Below are 22,711 nucleotides of genomic sequence, written 5' to 3'. Positions count from 1 at the left end.
GTCATCTGGCCCTGGCTTTTCTTTGTAGGATAATTTTTGATGACTGAATGAATCTCTTGACTTGCTATTGGTTTGTTGAGATCTTCTATTTCTTCCTGAGTCAGTGCAGCTTGTTCATGTGTTTCCATAAATTTGTCCATTTCATCTAAATTGTCCAATTTGTTGGCATATAGTAGTTCATAGTAGCCTCTTATAATTTATTTTTTCCCTTCAAGGTCTGTGGTTACACACCCCTTCTCATTTCTGATTTTGTTTATTTGCATCCTCTCTTTGTTTCTTTCTCAGTCCTGCTAGTGGCCTATCAATTTCATTGATTTTCTGAAAGAACCAACTTTTGGTTTTATTGATTATTTCTATTGTTCTCCCATTCATTTACATCTGCTTTAATCTTTGTAATTTCTCTTCCTCTATTTGCTTTTACTTTAGTTTGCTGTTGTTTCTCAAGGTCCTTCAGTTGTGCTGTTAAGTTTTTGATTTGTGCTCTTTCTCATATTTTAATAAAGGCATTTAGGGCAATAAATTTCCCTCCCAGCACAGGCTTTGTCACATCCCATAAGTTCTAATAAGCTGTATTCTCATTTTCATTCATCTCTATACAGCTACCGATTTTTCTAGCAATTGTTTCTTTGGCCCACTGGTTGTTTAAGAGTGTGTTATTTAATCTCCACATATTTGTGAATGTTCTCGTACTTTGGTGGGTATTGAGATCCAGCTTCATCCCATTGTGATCAGAGAAAATGCTTTGAATAATTTCAATGTTTTTAAATGTAGAAAAACCTGTTTTGTGCCCCATCATATGATCTATCCCAGAGAATGTTCCATGAGCAGTAGAGAATGTATATCCCTGTGTTTTGGAGTGCATTCACCTACATATATGTCTGTTAGGTCTAATTCATTTATTAAGTTGTTTAACTTCTTTATTTCCTTGTTGATCTTCTGCCTGGCTGTTCTATGTATTCTAGTTTGCTAGCTGCCAGAATGCAATATACCAGAAACAGAATAGCTTTTAAAAGGGGAATTTAATGAGTTGCTAGTTTATAGTTCTGAGGCCAAGAAAATGTTCCAATTAAAACAAGTCTACAGAATGTCCAATCAAAGGCATCTGGGGAAGGATACCTTGGTTCAAGAAGGCCGATGAAGTTCAGGGTTTCTCTCTCAAGTGAGAAGGAGCATGGAAAATGCAGTCACAGTTACTCTCTTGGCTGTAAGGGCACATAGCAAGTACGGCATCATCTGCTAGCTTTCTCTCCTGGCCCCCTGCTTCATGAAGCTCCCCGGGAGGCATTTTCCTTCTTCATCTCCAAAGGTCCTGGCTAGTGGGCTCTCTGCTTCTCATGGATATGTCATTCTTCTCTGGCTCTCTCTGAATCTTTTTTTTTTCCAAAATGTTTCCTCTTTTACAGGACTCCAGAAACTTATCAAGACCCACCCAAATGGGTGGAGACATGTTGTCACCTAATCCAACTTAACAACCACTCGATTAAATCACATCTCCAGTGAGATGATCTGATTACAGTTTCAAACTACAGTATTGAATAGGGATTATTCTGCCTTTATGAAATGGGATTTTGATCAAAATATGGCTTTTCAAGGTGACATACATCCTTTCAAACCAGCCCACTATGTATAGAGGAGAGTGGTATACTGAAGTCTCCTACTATTATTGTTGAAACATCTATTGCTCCCTTCAGTTTTGCCAATGTCTGTTTCATGTACTTTGGAACTCCTTGATTGGGAGCATAAACATTTAGATTATTACATATTTTTGGTGAATTGACCCTTTAATTAGTATAGTGTCCTTCTTTGTCTCTTATGATTACTTTACATTTAAAGTCAATTTTGCCCGATATTAGTATAGCTACTCCTGCTTTCTTTCGGTTAGAACTTGCACGGAACACCTTTTTCCATCCTTTCACTTTCAATCTATTTGTATCCTTGTGTTTAAGATGAGTCTCTTCTAAGCAGCATATAGTTGGATTACATTTCTTAATCCATTCTGCCAATCCATATCTTTTAATTGTAAGTTTAGTCCATTAACATTCAAAGTTATTACTGAAAATGCATTTCTTTAATCCATCATCTTATCCTTTTCATTTTATTTGTCAGATCTATATATTCTTTTCCCTCTTTCTCTTTTTATCCTTTAAATTATCCTTACTGGCACTCTTCAATTCTGTGCACTCCTCCAGACCTCCTTCTCCTGTCTGTTATTTTTTTTTCAGCCATCAGAATTCCTTTTAGTATTTCTTGTAGGGCCAGTCTCTTGTTGACAAATTCTGTCAGGATTTGTTTGTTTGTGAAAACTTTAATCTCTCCCTCAATTTTTGAAGGACAATGTGGCTGGGTACAGAATTACTGGCTGGAAGCCTTTCCCTTTCAGGATCTTAAATATATCATACCACTGCCTTCTCACTTCTATGGTGCTAGTTGAGTAGTCTGAAATCAGTCCTATGTGGTTTCTTTGTATGTAGTGGATTGTTTTTCTCTTGCTGCTTCCAGATTTTCTGCTTCTCTTAAACATTTGACAGACTAATTAGTATGTGTCTTGGGGAAGGGCTATTTGGATTTATTCTGTTTGGGGTTCACTGGGCTTCTCTGATCTGTATATTTATGTCCTTTATAAAGGTTGGGAAATTTATTTTTAAAAAAAACCCAGGTGTTATCCCCTCCATTGTGGAGCTTCCTTCTAGGAAGGATTCATTGCCTAACCTACTTTCCAAACTGCACAGTTGATAGCACTAGTATAGCCCTTACGGTATGACAATTTCCCTCACGGAGACTAAAAGTCCCCACATGTGGGGATCACGAATACTTTGCATTCCTGCACCTAGAACATCAGCATGTAGGTGTCTAAGTGTTTACTGAATTAAACAATTAACTGAATAACTGACTATAAAAATAAATCATTTTTCATAATATCTCTATAAAATGAATAAAAAAGAAGGCACAATATTGGGACAAAAGTGAAATCATTGGGACAACTGGAGAATTGGAATATACACCATAAACTTTATATTGATACTACATTCTTTAACTTGATATTTGTACATAATGAGGTAACATGGGTGAATATCACTGTTCAAAGGATATATGAATGCAAATATTAAGTGTTCAAGGAGCAGAATATATGCAACCTACTCTCAATTGTTTAGAAGATAAAAAGATAGATAAATACATATGTAGGTAGGTAGGCAGATACATAAATGGGTGGGTGGGTGGGGAAATGTTAATACTTGGTAAATGTGGGTATGCAGGTGGAGAGCACACTGGAGTTCTATGTATTGTGTCTGTATTATTTTTTTAATTATCCAGCTAAGTTTGAAATTATTGCAAAATATAAAGGTTTTTTTCAAAGTAAAGAAAGGAGGAACAATGTAAACAGCTGAGGTCTGAGATATGGCAATAAATGTACAATAGAACTGAAACATCTCTAGCAATTGCCATTACTATAGTGTAATGTCTATTATATAATAGCTAGACTAGATACTAGGAAAACTGATCATTGCATTCAAGAGTCAAAGCCACATATGACAGATAAAATAGTGTCTATTTTCAGACGAATGTGGCAACATAACTACATAACTGCCAAATAAGTTAGGTCATGTGAGTCTTTTTCTAAGGGAATCAAGCCAGTTAGGTACATACCTCAGCCTTTAGATCTCCTGATAGGTCATCAGGACTTTCAACAGAACATAATTTTCATATTTAACTTCTTAAAGTGTGGAATAATAGGACAGATTCATGTGTAACTGTTAGTTCAATTTTCTCTCTCACACATTCACAGCAGGGAAAGTAAATAAACCTTGAAGTCGTCCTTGGGAAAAATAATAGGAATAGTCATTGTGTCTCCAAAGGATTTAATCAGGTGCTTCTGAAGTTTCACATTAATAATAACTCTGTCAGCTTGTCTTCCTTCAGTATTTATAATAGAAACTTTCACAAAAATAGCAGAACTCTCTTAGAGAAAGTTACTAGGTCATACAAAATTGTATTCTAGTAACCATTCAGGGAAAAAAGGCCAACTCAAAACTTATTTGAAATTTAACATTTTTTGTTCATGCCTCCACTCACAATGCTCCGAGATCCAAGAATTTAAAAACAAAAACCACCACCAGTTCAATGAGGCAGCTCTATGTGCCAATACTGAGCTGAGTTTCTGGCACATAGTACATACTCAATATTTTCTGAATTAAGTAAGAGGAAGGAAGGGAGAGAAGGGTAAAAATAATATCCAAGAAAAAAAGGAAAGATTGCTTGTACATAACAAGAATTATTTATGGCCTATGTACAGGAGTCTTTTGGAAACTATCTCATGCTTTATATCTTTCTGGCAGAGAAAAGGAGTCATTCTAAATTCAAGAGATCAAAGTCTATATTTTCCCATTCTTGAAGAGCAGATCATCGCTAGCCCATCGCTGAACTTAAATATTAATACCTCTCTCTAAAAAAAAGCTTTGGAAGATGTTGCACGGTTTCAGAGAATATCTCTTTAAGCAGAACAGTAACATTCACATTCTCCAAGAAGACTTCCTCAAACAATCCCGTTCAACTCTGAGTATCCCTACTTTCTATTCAACAACACTTAATTGGATTTTTAAAAATTATACTGACTGGGCAGGCAATGGTGGCACAGTGGCAGAGCTCTGGCCTGTCATGCCAGTGAACCAGGTTCAATTCCCGGTGCCTGCCCATGTTAAAAAAAAAATATATATATATATATATATATATATATGTATACTGACTTTTTTATTCATTCATTATCTATTATTAGCACCTTCTCTATAACAGCAGTTCCAAACTGCCCTGGATAGAAATTTTTCTTCCTTTTTTTTTTTTTTTCCTGCATGGGCAGGCACCAGGAATCAAACCCGGGTCTCCGGCATGGCAGGCAAGAACTCTGCCTGCTGAGCTACCATGGCCCGCGCCCTCAACAGAAAATTTAAGTTTGTCATTTTAAGTCCTCAATCTTGTACTTTATACTCTCCAAATAACAATGACTTCTATTTCAGAGGCAATGCTAAGAAAAGTCTGAACTCCACCTTCTTTCCTACCCTCTCCAAACATCTCTCCAACAGGAATCAGAAGAGCAGGATTTGGGCCCAAGCTTAGTCACTGACTGTGGCCCAAGGTGACTGGATTTCCTGATTCCCAAGTTTCTTCAAGTTCATGAGTCTGGTGAACACTTTTTTATAATTATACTCTTTGCCTTCCTCCACTAATTTCTTCCCTCTTTTCTCAAACACTCATAAGCCTACTCCAATTAAAAAAAATCTTTCCCTTGAAATAACTCCTCTTCTTCATTGCTATTCTACTTCTCTTCTCCATTTAACTCTAAACTACCTAAACTTGCGTGGTAGACTATACCCATAGTTTTTATTTTTTTTCCATTCAATTCTCTTTAACCCATACAATTTGTTTTCTGCCTTTCTGGCACTAATGAAATGGCAATCTTGAACACCATTAATAAGCTCTTCGATTTTTTTTATAATGGAAAATTTCGAACACATACAAAGTAAACAGAATAGTATGAATGAACCACCATGTACCTATCACCTAGCTTCAACAGTTAATAACATTCTGCCAACTCTTGTCTCAGCTATACCTCCACCCATTATCCACTTCTATTTGCCTATGATTAATTTACAGATTTTTTTTCAGATAAAATGTACATACATTATAATATACAAATTCTGGTGGTACAACTTTGAAAAATGGATATATCTGTGTAACCCATATCCTTAATAGACACAGATCACCTCCATTTCCCCCATAAGTTTTCTCATGTCCTTTCCCTTTAATTAGTTCTTAAACAAATTCAGTTGTCTTCTCTCAGTTATCAACCTTTTTACTTCTAGGCATCATCTGACATTATTGACCACTCCTTTTTCTTGAAATTCTCCTCTTGATTTCTATGATGGAAAGTATTCCAATTCATCCACAAGTCATGACAGTTTTACCTTCAAATACACCTCAAGTCTGTCTTTTCTCCATTTCCAGTGCCACCACACTAATCCAGTCCCCATCTTCTCTCTCACCTGAATGACTGCAACTGCCTTCTCACTGGTCTCCCTGCTTCCACTCTTGCCTCTCTCCAATCCATTCTCCACACAGCAGCCAGAGTGATCTTTTAAAAATGCAAATCATATCATGTTATTCCTCAATTTAACAGCCTTCAATGGCTTCCCAGTGTGTAGAATAAACCCATATTCCATACCATGGCCTTCAAGGCTTTGCAAGGCCTCTGTCTCCATTTCCAACCTCCTATCCAAGCACTTGACCATACAGGTCTTCTGACAGATCTTGGAAGAGGCCAAGGGCTTTTGCAGCTGTTGCCTTTGTCTAGGACACTGTTCTTCCAACTCTCTGCATAACTGATTCCTTTACCCTTCGGTCCTCAGCTGAAATATCACCTCAGACAGGCCTTCCCTGACTAATCTATGCTTGTCCTCCAAGCCACTCTCTAGTTTTATTTAATTTTCTTCATACTATTTACTATAATCTGTAACTATCATACTTACTTATATTTGTTTATTTTGTGTCTCCCACTAGAACGTAACTGCCTTGAGGCTAGGGACCATATCTTTTTAGTTCATTGTTTTATCACTTAAGTTCAGTACATAACAAGCACTCAAAAATTATTTCTTTAAAGAACTGAATGAATTTAACTCAAAATCATTGTTTCATTGAAAGTTCCTGACTTTCTCTCAAACACAGCTACCTGTTCTACATTTCTGTTAATAGATATTCACAAATTTACTAACATAGCACACTAATTATGATAAATTCCTGCATTAAAATCAAATCATTCCAAATATAAGGTTTTAAAGAATGAGAAAAAGAAGAAAAAATAATAATAACCTGAATTGTAACAAGACTGATGAAGTTAAAATTATAATCTATTTTCTGACAAAAGAAGCAAGTATAAAAAGAATGTTCTTTTACTCTTCAGTTTAACTGATTTTAAACTTATAAACTTTTCAGTAATTAAAAAATCAAGAAAGTTACTCTTTCTTTTCTAGAAAGAAAGGGAAAATTGAGTTTATGACATAATAAAATATTCTGTTTTGGTCGCCAAGCAATCTTCCAAGCACAATTTAGCTTTTCAGAGAGAATGTATTAATCAGAGGATCGAAGAATCACATTTCATTATAAGTTAATAAATTAGGGTCCTGGGGATTGCTATGCGTGTATTTCAGAAATCCTGAGGGGCACGTTTATCTTCTGTCTGTGTATGTGACTGTGTGTATGTCTGAGGAGGATTTCTAGTGTACAAGCATATATGCGCATCTCACAGGTTCTAACTAACCCTAAACATGATTCAGGGTTCAGCAGAGCCTAACCAACAGTCAATAGATTACTCTTTTGGCTACAGAAAGAAGGAAGAGATCTGGTGAGATGGGAGGTGGGGGAGCAAGAGGACAGGATGGAATCTGTTCTTCCACCCAATGCTGTAGAGAGAGAAGATTCAGGAAAAAGCTAAGGGAGATTTTCATGGGGCAACTGGAGACCTGGGGTTTAAGCACGCACAGCTTCTCTGACGCCCAGCTCACAAAGTGCAACAGAGCTGAAAAGACCATGGCCTAACACTCCATGAAGCAGAGCATGGGGCCAACAGGCAGTGAAGACTGGATTGATGGGAACTCAGAAACATTTTGACCCTTTTTCACGTTTGCTCAGATGAAGGAACAAGCATTCCCACAGAGAGTACTGGTAGCACTGTAGTGGCAGCAAAGGACTTCAAGTGGATTCAAGGCAGCACATAATACTGTGGGTGCTAGGCACTGTTCAGGAGACAGTGTGAGATACTTTCAGGCACTCTCAGGAAGGAGATAATTTCGAATGGAGAAAGAGGGAAGTGAGGTGATACTGACAGTCCCATATGACCAGTTAAAGTAAAAACCAAGGAAATGCAGGACATGGAACCAGAGATAAACAGAGATATAGATAAACACATAGATGGTTTTTTATCTGTGTGGCTTGACAATAATGTTCCACTTTTAGCTTGAAAAACCAAACCAAATTACCATTTAAAAATTCATAAGAAACTATCAGGGGCTGCCTCCATGCAGCAGAAATAAAGGAAGGGCTTTTATTTTTACCTGTTCTGATTGGTTTTTATTTTTCATAAACGGCGCACAAAAGTTTCAAAATGAATTTTTTTAAAGAGATAGTGCTAGTCTTCTAAAAATGAATCATAAAGTTCTCTGTATGTCCAATACAATTTGTATGTAAAGTAAGAAAATTGTATATTGGGAAGATAAAAAACCTTCTCGGGCGGGCCACGGTGGCTCAGCAGGCAAGAATGCTCGCCTGCCACGCCAGAGGACCCCGGTTCGATTACCAGTGCCTGCCCATGTTAAAAAAAAAAAAAAAATTCTAAAAAAAAAACTTCTCAATCTTAGGTTACGTTCTAATTTAAATCAATCTAATTTTTAAACTCACAACACAAACACCCACTTTGTTTATCCACTACCTTTACTGTTTAATTTCTGTTCAACTTGTTTGTACTTTTAGTAATTTACTGACCTTGGAACTGCTTTCTTCCGATATTTCTCCCTCATTGGTTTGCATGGGAACAGACTCTGTGCAAGACTCTGCAAAAACACACAAATACTGCCTAAAAGAGAAAAAAGAAAAAAACATATAAGGAATCCCATGAAAAAAATTTGTTCGTTCAAAGATTTAGATTGAAGTTCTGTCACCAGGGCTGCCATGAAAAATTTACCTTAAGTAAATTAAAAATTTACCTTAAGTAACTTAAGCAGTATGCATGTATATATTAAAATACATGTGTATTAAATATAATGTCCATATAAAAGAGTTATAAATTTCTTTTCCAGTTTATTTGGCTTTTAGCAGAGGTTACATGGAAAACATTAAACAATTCATACAGCATAGACACTGACCCATCAGAAACGATGCCCACCTAAGCAAAGGCATCAACCAGTTGTTATGTCATAGCAAGTCACACTGCCAAGATATTAGGTAAGCCATTGGAATTGGTTGGGTTTCTTGGGTTTATAACCTGTGTTCAACATTCTTGGTTTTTATAACATGAAATTAAGACACTCTAATTTGGGATATGGGGTAAAGGATATTTACCCTGTATTTTCAAACTTCAACTTCTGTGTGAGACCAAAGGGAGAGATGTTTATTTGGTACAAAATTTATATTTCGGGTAGTGCATTACCTAATTTAACTTGTATGGTCAATTTAGTTGAACACTGTAAGCACATGGAATCTTGAATAGGGCGTGAGATCTTGTTGGTTAGAACAAGCACAGGTTAGTGTGATGTCCTGGTATATCCTAGAGTAATTTGGGCAGTGAATAAAGAAGTATTTGCAAAATCCTGTTGGGGGACTGGGGAGAAAGGAGGAAATATTCAATTTCCCCATTTGGAGAATTCCTGATATTCTTGCAACCAGTGGGGACAACCAATAGGCTGCAATCTCGATCTGGGGTTTGCTCCTGTGAAACTATTCCTGCAAAGGATAGGCTACGCCTACTTGTAATTATGCCTAAAAGTTACCCCCAGATAACCTCTTTCATTGCTCTGATGTGGCCTCTCTCTAAGCTGACATGACAGGTGAACTCACTACCCTCCCCCACTACGTGGGACATAACTCCCAGGATTAAGTCTCCCTGACAATGTGGGACAGAACTCCTGGGATTCGCCAGGACCCTGCATTATGGGATTGAGAAAGCCTTCCTGACCAAAACGGGGAAGAGAGAAATGAGACAAAATAAAGTTTCAGTGGCTGAGAGATATCAAACAGAGTTGAGAGGGTATCCCGGAGGTTATTGTTATGCATTATATAGATACCCTTTTTTAGTTTATGTTGTATTTGAGTAGCTGGAGGGAAGTACCTGAACTGCTAAGCTCTGTTACAGTAGCCTGGATTCTTTTTTTTTGTTTTTTAATTTATTTACTTTTTATTTATGATACATAACCACATACAAACACAAACATTTTTACCATATGATCATACTGTTCTTGTTATATAATCAATAACTCACACTATCATCACATAGTTGTATATTCATCATCACGATCATTTCTTAGAACACCTGCATCAATTCAGAAAAAAACAATAAAAAGAAAACAGAAAAAAATTCATACATACCATACCCCTAACCCCTCTCCTTCACCGATCACCAGCATTTCAATCTACTAAATTTATTTTAACAATTGTTCCCCCTATTATTTATTTATTTTTAATCCATGTCTTACTTGTGCATCGATAAGGCAGACAAAAGGATCATCAGACACAAGGCTCTCACGACCACACAGTCACAGTGCCATAGCCATATTATCATATAATTATCTTCAAGAAACATGGCCACTGGAGCACAGCTCCACATCTTCAAGTAGCCTGGATTCTTGAAGATGATTGTATATAACGATATACCTTTTACAATGTGACCATGTGATTGTGAAAACCTTGCGTCTGATGCTCCTTTATCCAGATTATGGAAGAAGAGTAAAAGAAAATATGAACAAAAAATAAATACGTGATAGAGAGGATAAAGGGTAAAATAAATTGGGGGGCTTGAAATACTATTGGTAACTGAGAGGGAGGGATGGGGTATATGATATATGAGTTTCTTTTTTCTTTTTATTTTTTTTTCTGGAGTGATGCAAATAAATGTTCTAAAACTGATCATGGGATGAATACACAACTATGTGATGATTCTGTGAGCCACTAATTGTACATCATGCATGAACTATATGTGTGTGAAGATCTGTCAATAAAAATATATTTTTTAAAAAGGAACACTCTAATTGGTTGATTCCACTTTTTTTATTCTAAGAAAATCTGCTTATTAAACTGAATATCCATTTCTTTTTATAAGAGAACAGACTTAATAGGCAAGAAAATAAAAAGTAGAGGTTTTTCCTCTAAGTATAAAGTACATAGGGTGGTGTGAGGGTGGCTCAATGGAAGAATTCTCGCTTGCCATGCCGGAGACCCAGGTTTGATTCCTGGTGCCTGCCCATGTATATAAAGATTATATATATATATATATATATATATATATATATCAAGCAAAAGTTTGTTAAATTTTATGAAGTCAAATACAGCAAAAGGAAGTGGCTTAAAATTTATGAAACATTGAAATCAATTCATTAAATATGTAATTGTTGAGGAATAATTACTCAAATAGACACAAAACAGATCTTCATTGTAAAATAGATACTAATATTTTAAAACCTTTCAAATACTTTAGAAGGTATAGTGGCTACAAAATAAAAAAGCCACAAAGATGTTGGACAATGTATCCTTAGCAGTTTGGGGCCTGGAGGTCTGGTTCTGGGGCAGACTTCTCAATAAACAGCCACAGGACCTGATCATCAGGAAGACAATTAATTTCAGGAATTTTCCCTCATCTTTTGGGCGGTGGGGTATGGGTTTGTTCCGAGAGCATTAAAATACCTACTATACTCACCTAAAAAGGTTTTTAGGGATCAATGTTTATTTACATGATGTAAAGTATAAAATCAGTACAGAAGATGCTTTCTCAATCAACCTCCACTCACTCATTCCCAGATTAACTGACATTGTCTGCTCCTTCTATACAACAAACTACTGAAACTCATGAGAAGTGAAACAGACTTTCTCTATAGTTGATTCTACCCCTCACGGGTTTATGACAGTTACTAAAAAACAGAATTGTTCTTTCAATGAAAATTAAGTTGATGGCATTAGAAAAACTCAATAAAATACTTAGAAAGATTTGGTACTCAAATCACTTCACAAGTGTCTTTCAGTCCTGATTCTACTAGAGCTAACAGAGAGTGTATTTCACATATATACATTATAACATAGCTGACCGAGGGAGACACCTTGGGACTCCTTCATCACCTAGGCACATGTTAACAGAAAGTCTTGGTCTGGTGCTGTTTACTCTTCTCTTGCCCCTCCAGATCCATACTCCACTCTTCTCTACCCAGTTCTATGCCCCAGGAGACTTCAACAATGGACTCCCTTTCATCTAGCTTTCGGTTGGACTAAGGTAATGGGAGTGAGGGGCAGGAGAGAGGAAGGCAGAAAGAGAAGAAGGAGAGTTGGCAGCAGATGTGTTCCTTGATGAAAGGCTGCCACTCTTGCCCTGCAGCCTTTTCATTCATTCAATCCATGACACCAAAAAATATAACTACTTTTTTAGTTTAATCCTTTCTGAATTTTTCTATTTGGACTCTCAGTGCTTAAGTCTCTTTGTAGCTAAACTTGCTTGATTATTCTAGTTCATCCCATTTCTGACAGTTATTCTCTTTCTCACTCACTGATTCCTTTTCCCCATCCTCAATATGGAACACTGTCATCTATCCTCCTCCACTCTCCCCACCCTTCTCCCTATCTTCAAGGTTTTAACCAATACATTTTTTTTTATTTTATTAGTAAAACCAATCAACATACAAATGAGAACATTCTTAACGTATGAATATCCATACTTGGTGTCAATCAATGGCTCACAATATCATCACATTGTTGTATATTCATCACTATGATCATTTCTCAGAACATTTACATCACTCCAGAAAAAGAAATAAAACAAAAAGGAAAAACTCATACATACCATTCCCCTTACCCCTCCCTCTCATTGACCACTAGTATTTCTCTCTACCCAATTTATTTTTTTTTTTTTTTTTTTTTTTTAAAGGAAAGACAGAGAGAAGGAAGGAAGGATAGAAGGAAGGAAGGAAGGAAGAAAGGGAAACATCTTTTTAAACATTTTCTTGTTTTATTGTATTCTGTTTCTCCGTTTTTGTTACATGGGCTGGGGCCGGGAATCGAACCGAGGTCCTCCGGCATAGCAGGCAAGCACTTTGCCCGCTGAGCCACCGCGGCCCGCCTACCCAATTTATTTTAACATTTGTTCTCCCTACTATTTATTTATTTTTAATCCATATTTTTTACTCATCTGTCCATATCATAGATAAAAGGTCTGATGCCAGACACAAGGTTTTCACAATCACACAGTCACACTGCGAAAGCTATATCATTGTACAATCATCTTCAAGAAATAGGGCTACTGAAATACAGCTCTACAGTTTCAGATACTTCCCTCTAGTCTCTCTAATACACCTTAAACTAAACAGAGGATATCTATATAATGTGAAAGAATAACATCCAGGATAAATCTCAACTGTTTTTAAAATCTCTCAGCTACTGACATGTTATTTTGTCTCATTTCTCTTTCCCCTTTCTGTCAAAAAGGTTTTCTCAATTCCTTTATGCTGAATCCCAGCTCATTTCAAATTTCTGTCCCACATTGCCAGGGAGGTTTACACTCCTGGGAGTCATGTCCCACATAGAGAGGGGGAGGGCAGTGAGTTTGCTTGACATACTGGCTGAGAGACAGATCACATCTGAGCAACAAAAGAGGTTCTCTGGGAGTGACTCACAGGCCTAATTTTAAGTAGGCTTAACCTATTCTTTGTGGGGATATTTTTCGTATGAACAAACCACAAAATTAAGGGCATATTGATTTTGTTGTCCTCACTGCTTGCGAGAATATCAGGCCTTCTCCAAATGGGAAAGTTGAATTTTCCCCCTTTCTTACCATTCCCCCAAGGGGACTTTCCAAATAATTTTCTGTTCACTGTACAAATCACTCTGGGATTTATCGGGGCATCACTCTGGACAAACCTACAAAATCTCACGCCGTACTCAAGGTTCCATGTATTTATGGTGTTCAATTAAACTATCCATATAAGTTATATTAGGAAATGCACTAGTCAAAATATAAATTTGGTACCAAATAAACATTTTTTGCTTTAGTCTCACACAGAAGTTAAAGTTTTAAAATATGAACTACCATCTATTTTCAACACCTTGCAATATCGACATTTCTTTGCTGTTCCTCATGCAAAAACATTTTTTAATTTGTACATTTAGTCACTATCATTGTACTCTCTAGACATTCCTAGATTATACCATCCAAGTCTTTATTGTCTATCTTTTCTTCTGGTTTCATTTGTGCCACCAGCCTCCCTCTATCATTCTCACATTCAGCTTCATTCAGTGTACTAATATTATTGAACTATAGTTAGGTAGTATTGCGCTATCTATTTCTGAATTTTTACAGTCAGTCCTGTTGTACAGTCTGTATCCTTTCAGCTCGAATTACCCAGTACCTACCCTATTTCTATCTCCTGATGGTCTGTCTTTAACTGAAATTCTCCAAGTTCATTCATTAACGTTAGTTCATATCAGTGAGACCACACAGTATCTGTCCTTTTGTTTCTGGCTAATCTCACTCAACACAATGTCCTCAAGGTCAATCATGTTGTTACATACTTCATAACTTTATTCTGTCTTATAGCTGCATAATATTCCATCATATATATATATATATATATACCACTCATCTGTTGATAGACATTTGGTCTGTTTTCATCTCTTGGCAATTGTAAATAACGCTGCTATAAACACTGATGTGCAAATGTCCGTTTTTGTCCTTGCCCTCATGTCCTCTGAGTAGATACCTAGCCGGATCACATGGCAATTCTATACTTAGCTTCCTGAGGAATAGCCAAACTGCCTTCCACAGTGGATGTACCATTTTACATTCCCACTAATAGAGGATAAGTGTGCCTCTTTCTCCACATCCTCTCCAGCACTTGTCGTTTTCTGTTTTATTGATAAGGGCCATTCTCGTGGGTGTGAGATGGTATCTCATTGTGGTATTGATTTGCATTTCCCTAATAGCCAGGGAAGTTGAGCATCTTTTCATGTGCCTTTTAGCCATTTGCATTTTTCTGCTGAGAGGTGTCTGTTCATGCCTTTTGCCCATTTTATAACTGGGTTGTTTGTCTTTTTGTTGTTGAGTTGAACAATCTCTTTATATATTCTGGATACTAGACCCTTGTCTGATACATCGTTTCCAAATATTGTCTCCCATTGTGTAGGCTGTCTTTTTACTTTCTTGACAAAGTTCTTTGATGCACAAAAGTGTTTAATTTTGAGGAGTTCCCATTTATCTATTTCTTTTTTCAATGCTCATGCTTTGGTTGTAAGATCTAGAAAAACACCTCCCATTGTAAGATTTATAAGATATTCCCCTACATTTTCTTCTAAACGTTCTATGGCCTTAGATCAATGTTTAGGTCTTTGATCCATTTTGAGTTAGTTTTTGTATACAGTGTGAGATATAGATCCTCTTTCATTCTTTTGCATGTGGATATCCAGTTCTCCAAGCACTATTTATTGAAGAGACTGTTCCGTCCTAGGTAAGTTGGCTTGACTGCCTTACCAAAGATCAATTGTTCATAGATGACAGGGTCTTTATCTGAACATTCTATCTGATTCCATTGGTCAGTATATCTATCTTTATGTCATTACCATGCTGTTTTGACCACTGTAGCTTCATAATACGCCTTAAAGTCAGGCAGTGTGAGACCTTAGACTTTATTTTTCTTTCGCAGTATACTTTCAGCTATTCGGGGCACCCTGCCCTTCCAGATAAATTTGGTTATTGAGTTTTCCATTTCTGAAAGGTAAGTTTTTGGGATTTTAATTGGTATTGCATTGAATCTATAAATCAATTTAGGTAGAACTGATATCTTAACTATATTTAGTCTTCCAATCCATGAACACGGTATGCCCTTCCATTTATTTAGGTCTTCGGTGATTTCTTTTAGCAATTTCTTGTAGTTTTCTTTGTATAGGTCTTTTGTATCCTTAAATTTATTCCTAAATATTTTATTCTTTTGGTTGCAATTGTAAGCGGAATTTTTTTTCTTGATTTCCCCCTCAGACTACTCATTACTAGTGTATAGAAACACTACAGATTTTTGAGTGTTGATCATGTAACCTGACACTTTGCTGTACTTATTAACTCTAATAGTTTTGCAGTGGATTTTTCAGGATTTTGACATATAGTATCATATTATCTGCAAACAGTGAGAATTTTAATTCTTCCTTTCCAATTTTGATACCTTGTCTAATTGCTCTTGCTAGAACTTCCAACACAACATTCAATAACAGTGGTGATAGTGGACATCCTTGCCTTGTTCCTAATCTTAGGGGGAAATTTTTCAATTTTTCTCTACTGAGGATGATTTTAACCAAGATTTTGCCCCTACACTCACTTCTGGAACGCCATGATCTCGTCACAAGATCCTACTCATTCTTCAAGGACAGTTTAAGTTTTACCTTCTCTACTACTCTAGTCCTCAATTTTCAAACATGTTAAAGTAGAAACAATTAAGGGAATCCAACAAAGGGTACTAAAGCACCTAGTGGCTAGCACCAGTGGCATACCTCACTGTTGTTAGGTCTGAAGGGGCATGAATAAGAACAGTGACTAGAACCTGGTGAGAAAGCTACAGCTCTAACTGAAGGAATCAGACAGACCTGAATGCTAATTTGCTCTGTAACCTTGAGAAAGTTACTCAATTTGTCTAAGTTTCAGTTCCTTACTGAAGTTTGGGAACAATAGCTATTCTGAGGGCTAACTGAAAATATATTTGAGCTTCATGAATTAATAGGCGTTTAACAAGTACATGTTAAAGAGCAACTAAAGAGACAATGACAATGAGAGGAAAATACATGATCCTGGATGCGGTCTAACAAGGGAGGAGAAAAGGCTCAAATGGACATTATTGGGACATATGAAAATATTGGAATACAAGCTGTAAGTTTTTTATTGATATTAAATTTATTGAACTTGACAAATTCAAGGTGGTTACATAGTATGCTCGTTTGACACTGTTATATACCCCAGAAAAGCCATGTTCTTTTAATCCAATCTTGTGAGGGCAGACCTATTGTTGGGTGGGACCTCCTGATTAGGTTGTTTCTATGGAGATGTGACCCTGTCCATTTAAGGTGGGTCTTCATTCGCTTACTGGGAGAACTTTTAAGAGAGAGACATTTTGTAGAAAGCACAGATGTTTGGAGACAGAAAACACCCCAGGAGATGCTAAGCTAAGAGACAAAATCCAGAGTTTGCCCCAGAGAAGCTAAGAGAGAACCCACAGATGCCTAGAAAGAGAAACAACCCAGAGATGCTAAAAGAAAACCTGTAGGACAGAGAGAAAGCCACTGGAATCAGAAGCTAAAAGCAATGAATCGGGATCAAGGACCAGGAGACACCAGACACATGCCTTCCCAGCTGATAGAGGTGTTCCAGATGCAGCCTTCCTTCAGAGTCCAGGTATCATCTGTTGATGCCTTAATTTGGACATCTTCATGGCCTTAGAACTGTATATTTGCAACCTAATATATACCCTTTTGTAAAAGTCAATCCATTTCTGGGATATTGTATTCTGGTAGCTTTAGCACACCGAAACACATAGTGAATATGTGTTCCTTCTTCTTAGGAACTATACATGGAAGTAATAACTGTTCAAGAAGCATAATGTATACACCTTACATTCAAGTGTTCAGAAAATGGATTGACCAAATGATAAAAGGCAAATATGGCAAAATGTCGGTGGATCTGGATATGGGGGGGTGTAGGTATGGAGTTCGTAATATTTTTCTGTCTGTCCTGTAAGTTTGAAAGGGTATCAAAATAAAAGGTCAAGGAAAAAAAACTTAAAATAAAATAAGTACAAGTTGATGATTAACTTACAAAACATCTTCTACTCTGAATTCTTATGCTCCCTTTAGTCTCCTATCTCCACTTGGGTTTAGACCATTTTCACTTGAATGTACTGTAAAAAAAAGAATATTTCTTCCCCTACTGGAGGGTTCACTCCTGTTCCCTCTTCATCTTTGAATGGTGAGCTCAGGAGGAGAAACAAGGTCTAAAGAGCATAGTTCCTTTCTCTCCTTTCCTCTTGGAAGCCAGCTGTCCTTAGAGAGCATGCACCCTGCATCTATAAATCCTACAAGGGCAGGACCTCACAACTATACCTGTGCCCAGTGAACTTTGAGGTTCAATGTTAAGAAGTTCTCTTGTCTGTAAATAAAAGTCATATTTTTCAGTATAGCTTTACTAGTAATAGAGGTGAAGTTTTGATCTCCCAGATGCCTTATCCTTTTGTCTTATTTCTCAACTATTATGTAACTCAGGCAAGGAAGGGAAGTGCTGTTTATTTTGCATCTCACAGACCCTAACATCTGGTGCATGGATCAGGAATTTTATAGATATAAAGTAAAATTTGGGAGAGTAAAATACATGTGGGAATTCTGAAGATTCAGTTGGGGGCCAGGACATTGGGCCTTGGACTTTAGTGAGGGGGCTATGTATTTTGACTTCAGCAGTTTGTAGAGGCTTACTATTAAGCCAAGTAAGTTTTCACAGTTGTACATGAGTTTTAAACTACAGAGGCTAAGCTAGAGGTTTAAAAACCATAGGCCATACAGAATTTTGACCTTGGTGGTGACCACAGTTACACAGCTTTTTCTTCAGATAAAAGGCTGTTTATACAGAGACAAGGCTGGATGCACTAAGGCACATAAGCCTCATAAAAAAACAAGCCACAGTTGGCAACAGAGGTGGTAGTGGTGGTAGTACTGAAAGCTCAATTAAATATTAGCTCAGCATAAACTGGCCACTTTGGCCTAGCAAGCGAATGTCAGCTGTGCTGTCCTCAGCAAAGGGAGGCTTGGGTGGCTTCACTGTACTGAAGGCTTCTGCTTGACCTTGAATTATGAAGAACGGCTTTCCTAAGCAGGGGTGGCTGAGGCAAGATTAGTCTTCAGGGAAATAAGACTTTCTTCATTTAGACCTTTTAGCTGTTAGAGAGTGGAAGAGTAAACCACAAAGCAGTTGAATTGCAAACAGTACAACATTACACAACCAGAGATGTTCTAGGTTTAAATTGTTTGTGCTAGGCTTACATAGGTGATTCAAGCGGGAAATGGATATTAAGAGGTTTCTGACTATACTTCATACAAGGAAGAAAGAGAAGAGAGGGAGGGAAGGAAAGATAGGGAGCAAGGAAGCTCTTGTAAAATGTGTTAATTGGGGCTGCCACCACTATAAATACCTGAATTTTGTAAAAGCAAGACTTCAACTATTAATCTCTAAAAAGAAGGCATCATGCAATGGCAGATTTTGCTCCAGAGAGAGTAAAGACAGTCCAAATTTAACCTCCAGTTGGAAGATTTTTCCAAATTGTAAGAGTCAAGTCAAGGACTCAGGACACCAGCATTAAGCAACTGGCATTTGACTGAGGCTAAAACCAAGAGGGCCTCTGCCTATCCTCCTGCCCTTGGATATCAATAAGTCTCTGCCACAGTCTTTGGCAAAAATAAGTACAGTACTCAGTCATGCCAAATTTTACCAGAACTAATTGCTCTTGGGCTAGAGGTAGGCTTACTTTCTGAATATGATGGTGGGAGGAACAGTGCTGAAATAATTTAGCCATGGAATTCATATAATTTTCATATTGTTCTAATCTATTTTAGAATCTTCTGGGGACAAAATCTATTTTATCCACCAATGGTCCCAAGACTCCAAGAGGACAGTGGTTGGTATTAGGGGACTGTGCTACAAGTGGGGAAGGACTATCCTGATGACTGCCTCTTTCCTACAGGACAGGCACACTCCTGGCTGACCTAGACTTACTAGTTAAGACCAAAACTGGGAAATGTTAGAGAAGAAAAATTTCTTCCTCACTTTTTGATGCCTTTCGTGTGGGGGGTAGGGGGTGGGGAAGGGAGCAACATCAGTTTGTTTAATATTCCTGGTCTCATCATATCCCTAACTCATTGTGAGGAAGGAAGTGACTTATTAGATTAGTGAATATGGAAGGAGAAACTGGCCTTGACTAGTACAGCCCCTTCCTCTCCCCTTTCTCTATGGGTACCTGTTCTAGTTTGCTAGCTGCTAGAATGCAACACACCACCACACAACCTGCTAATTTCCATTGAAGCATATGCCATTCTAGTTCATATTCCCTTTTGAAATCCTTTCCCTTCATCACCAATACACATCTCTACCCTTCCAATATCAAGTTAATTTTCATTTCTAGAACTCTTTCCTGATTAACATCTTATTATCCAACTACTTACTACATATTATATCAATACCTATTTTTCTATTCGTGCTTTATTTAATTTGCTCTCATGTTCCTGTTGTTCTGGAATAATCCCTAATATTTTTTTAATATGTGTGTGCTGGTCTGAATCTGTGGTGGACCCCAAAAAAGCCATGTCCTTTGATCCTCATTCAATATTACTGGGTGGGAGCATTTTGACTGTTTCCATGAAGATGTGACCCACCCAACTGTGGGAGGTAACTTTTCATTAGATGATTTCCATGGAGGTATGTCTCCACCCACTGAAGGTGGAATTGCTTGCTGGAATCCTTTAAAAGAAGAAACATTTTGGAGAGAATCCCTTTTTGTAGAGCCACGTGAAAGCCAGCAGATGCCACCATGTTCGCCATGTGCCCTTCCAGCTGAGAGAGAAATGTTGACCATCGTTGGCCTTCTTGAACCAAGGTATCTTTCCCCGGATGCCTTAGATCAGACATTTCTATACACTTAATTGGGACATTTTCTCGGCCTTAGAACTGTAAATTTGCAACCTATTAAATTCCCCTTTTTAAAAGCCATTCCGTTTCTGGTATATTGCATTCCGGCAGCTAGCAAACTAGAACAATGTGTATCTGAAAAAATTCTTGATGGCAATCCCTCTTGAAGGCATGTCTTACAGTTGTGTCTAACAGTCTAAGTTGTATATCCTTTTGACAAAATGGAAGGAGTATAAAGCAGGCAATACAAATCATACTGAACCCAAGGGTTTCACCTAGGAAGTGACAAAGGGTCTAGTTAAGCAGTTTGATAGCAGGGGACAGTCAGAGGTGAAGTCCACATAAGTGGACAGTCAGAGAGTGAAGTCCACATAAGTCCACTTATGTGAAAATAAAATGGAGGGGTAAACAACTGGTGCAAACACTATTATATGATGATGTGATAACATAGTACATTATTTTACCTCAGAGCTGTCACCAGTTTGCCATACGTGGTAAATGATGGACAGTCTTGACCCGACAGAGTGCTCAGCACACACAGGACAGGGCTCAATGCTAATGACTAAAAATGAGTAACGTCCTACAATATTGGTGCTAGTTCTTCTATAAAAGTTGGCAAATATGTTAATTTGCTCAAAATTATCCAGGATCCAGTCCTCACCTATCTCTCCAGCCTCACCCATAAGGTTGCATGTTCCCTTTGTAACAGCCACACTGAACTAATAATAGCTTCACAAATTTGCCAGATTATCTTAAGTTTCCATGTTTCTCTGCTCATTTTACTCCTTCTGTCTTTCTCTTCCCTGGTAAACCAGTGACGTCCTACTCATCATTCAAGACTCAGTTTTTATTAAATATTTTGTGATCCATCTCTAAGTGGAATAGATGATTTCTTTCTCAGTGTCTCCAAAGACACTTGTGTGAATTCTAGTATAAACCTGTAATACTTTATTGGATTTATTTGTTTACATAGATGTCTCCCTATTACACTGCCAACCCCTTGATACCAGATGCTATATTCACAACCCACTTACAACTGTGTACCTGATATTTAATATGCATTCAATGAATGAATTTCTATGTAAGAATGACTGAGTTAATCAACCGAAACCCATTATCATGCAGTAGATATCAATTTAATAAACATTTACTGAGTCACTACCACATGCCAGATGGTGCTAAGCTAATGTGGTATAGTAGAATGAGTTTGGGCTCTGAAGAAACTGAACCATTATTCTTTGTCATTTATGAGCTGTGTAATCTTGGGCAAGTTACTTAATTTTCAAATCCTCATTATTCTCATCCACAAAACTGGGCAGGAAGAGGTGTTATATGGATAAATTAAATAATGTATGTAGAGCTTTTAGCAGAGTATCCAGGAGCAGCCAATAGGTACTATAAAAAACTTCTTTTCCAAGAAGTCTCAAAGGGTTCATACTCTAATAAAAGAGATAGCTAAAAATAAATAACTATAATGTAAAATAATAAATGTTATATTACTTAAGACTAGCAGGTACTGTTAGAGCACAGATGAAAAAGAAATTCTGCCCAAAGAGTATAGGAGAAGGAGGCATTAGAAAAAATATAAAAAGGGAGAGTAGATAGTTCCATTCTTCTCTCTTCTAAACCCAAGCAAAGAGAAGAGTGTAACCAAGTGTGGTTTGAACAGTATATACCCCAGAAAGCCATGTTCTTCAAGTTAATCCACTCCTGTAGGTGTGGACCCATTGTAAGTAGGATCTTTTGATGAGGCTATTTCAATTAGGATTAATTCAGGATCGGTTTTAATACTCTTACTGGAGTTCTTTAAAACAGGATGAATACAGAGAAAGCCAGGAAAGCAAGAAGCTGAATTCAATGAAACTTGGAAGAGAAGGAAGAGACCAGCAGACACCACCATGTGCCTTGTCACGTGGCAGAGGAATCAAGGATCGCCAGCAGGCAGTCTTCAAGAAGAAAGTAATGCCCTGATGATGCTTTGATTTGGACATTTTCCTAGACTCTAACCATAAGCAAATAAATTTCCATTGTTCAAGTTGAACCATTTCATGGTATACTGCTTTTAGAGCCTAGGAAACTAAAGCAGCAAGGCACAAAGCTGTGAAAAATCACTATGTATCTGGAAAAAGAAAACAGTCACTAAAAAAGAATACAGAACCATGCCTTGGATTTGAGTTCTAAAGGGGTTTGTAGGATAACATCAGTAGCAATCAGGAGCCATGTGAGCTTCTGAAGCAGAGGAGTGACATAAGTAAATCTATAACTGATAAAGCT

At 37.3% G+C, this 22,711-nt stretch overlaps 1 protein-coding gene across 6 annotated transcripts in view; it reads right to left on the bottom strand.

The window, feature by feature from the left end:
* Positions 1 to 22,711, bottom strand: part of TNRC6B (trinucleotide repeat containing adaptor 6B) — a 384,364-nt gene that overhangs the window by 266,791 nt on the left and 94,862 nt on the right. For 4 of the 6 annotated variants that reach the window (XM_077168901.1, XM_077168915.1, XM_077168904.1 and 1 more), the window contains one exon: positions 8,527 to 8,617. In XM_077168901.1, coding sequence (XP_077025016.1) covers positions 8,527 to 8,571 — 45 coding nt within the window. In that variant the 5' untranslated portion in view covers positions 8,572 to 8,617. Of the gene's footprint in view, positions 1 to 6,035; positions 6,125 to 8,526; positions 8,618 to 22,711 lie in introns of all 6 variants that reach the window. The other 2 variants (XM_077168905.1, XM_077168910.1) reach the window with 1 other exon arrangement.

The sequence above is a fragment of the Tamandua tetradactyla genome, chromosome 7 (genome assembly GCF_023851605.1).
Source record: "Tamandua tetradactyla isolate mTamTet1 chromosome 7, mTamTet1.pri, whole genome shotgun sequence".
Taxonomy (NCBI): domain Eukaryota; kingdom Metazoa; phylum Chordata; class Mammalia; order Pilosa; family Myrmecophagidae; genus Tamandua; species Tamandua tetradactyla.
This window is presented reverse-complemented; position numbering and strand designations above follow the sequence as displayed.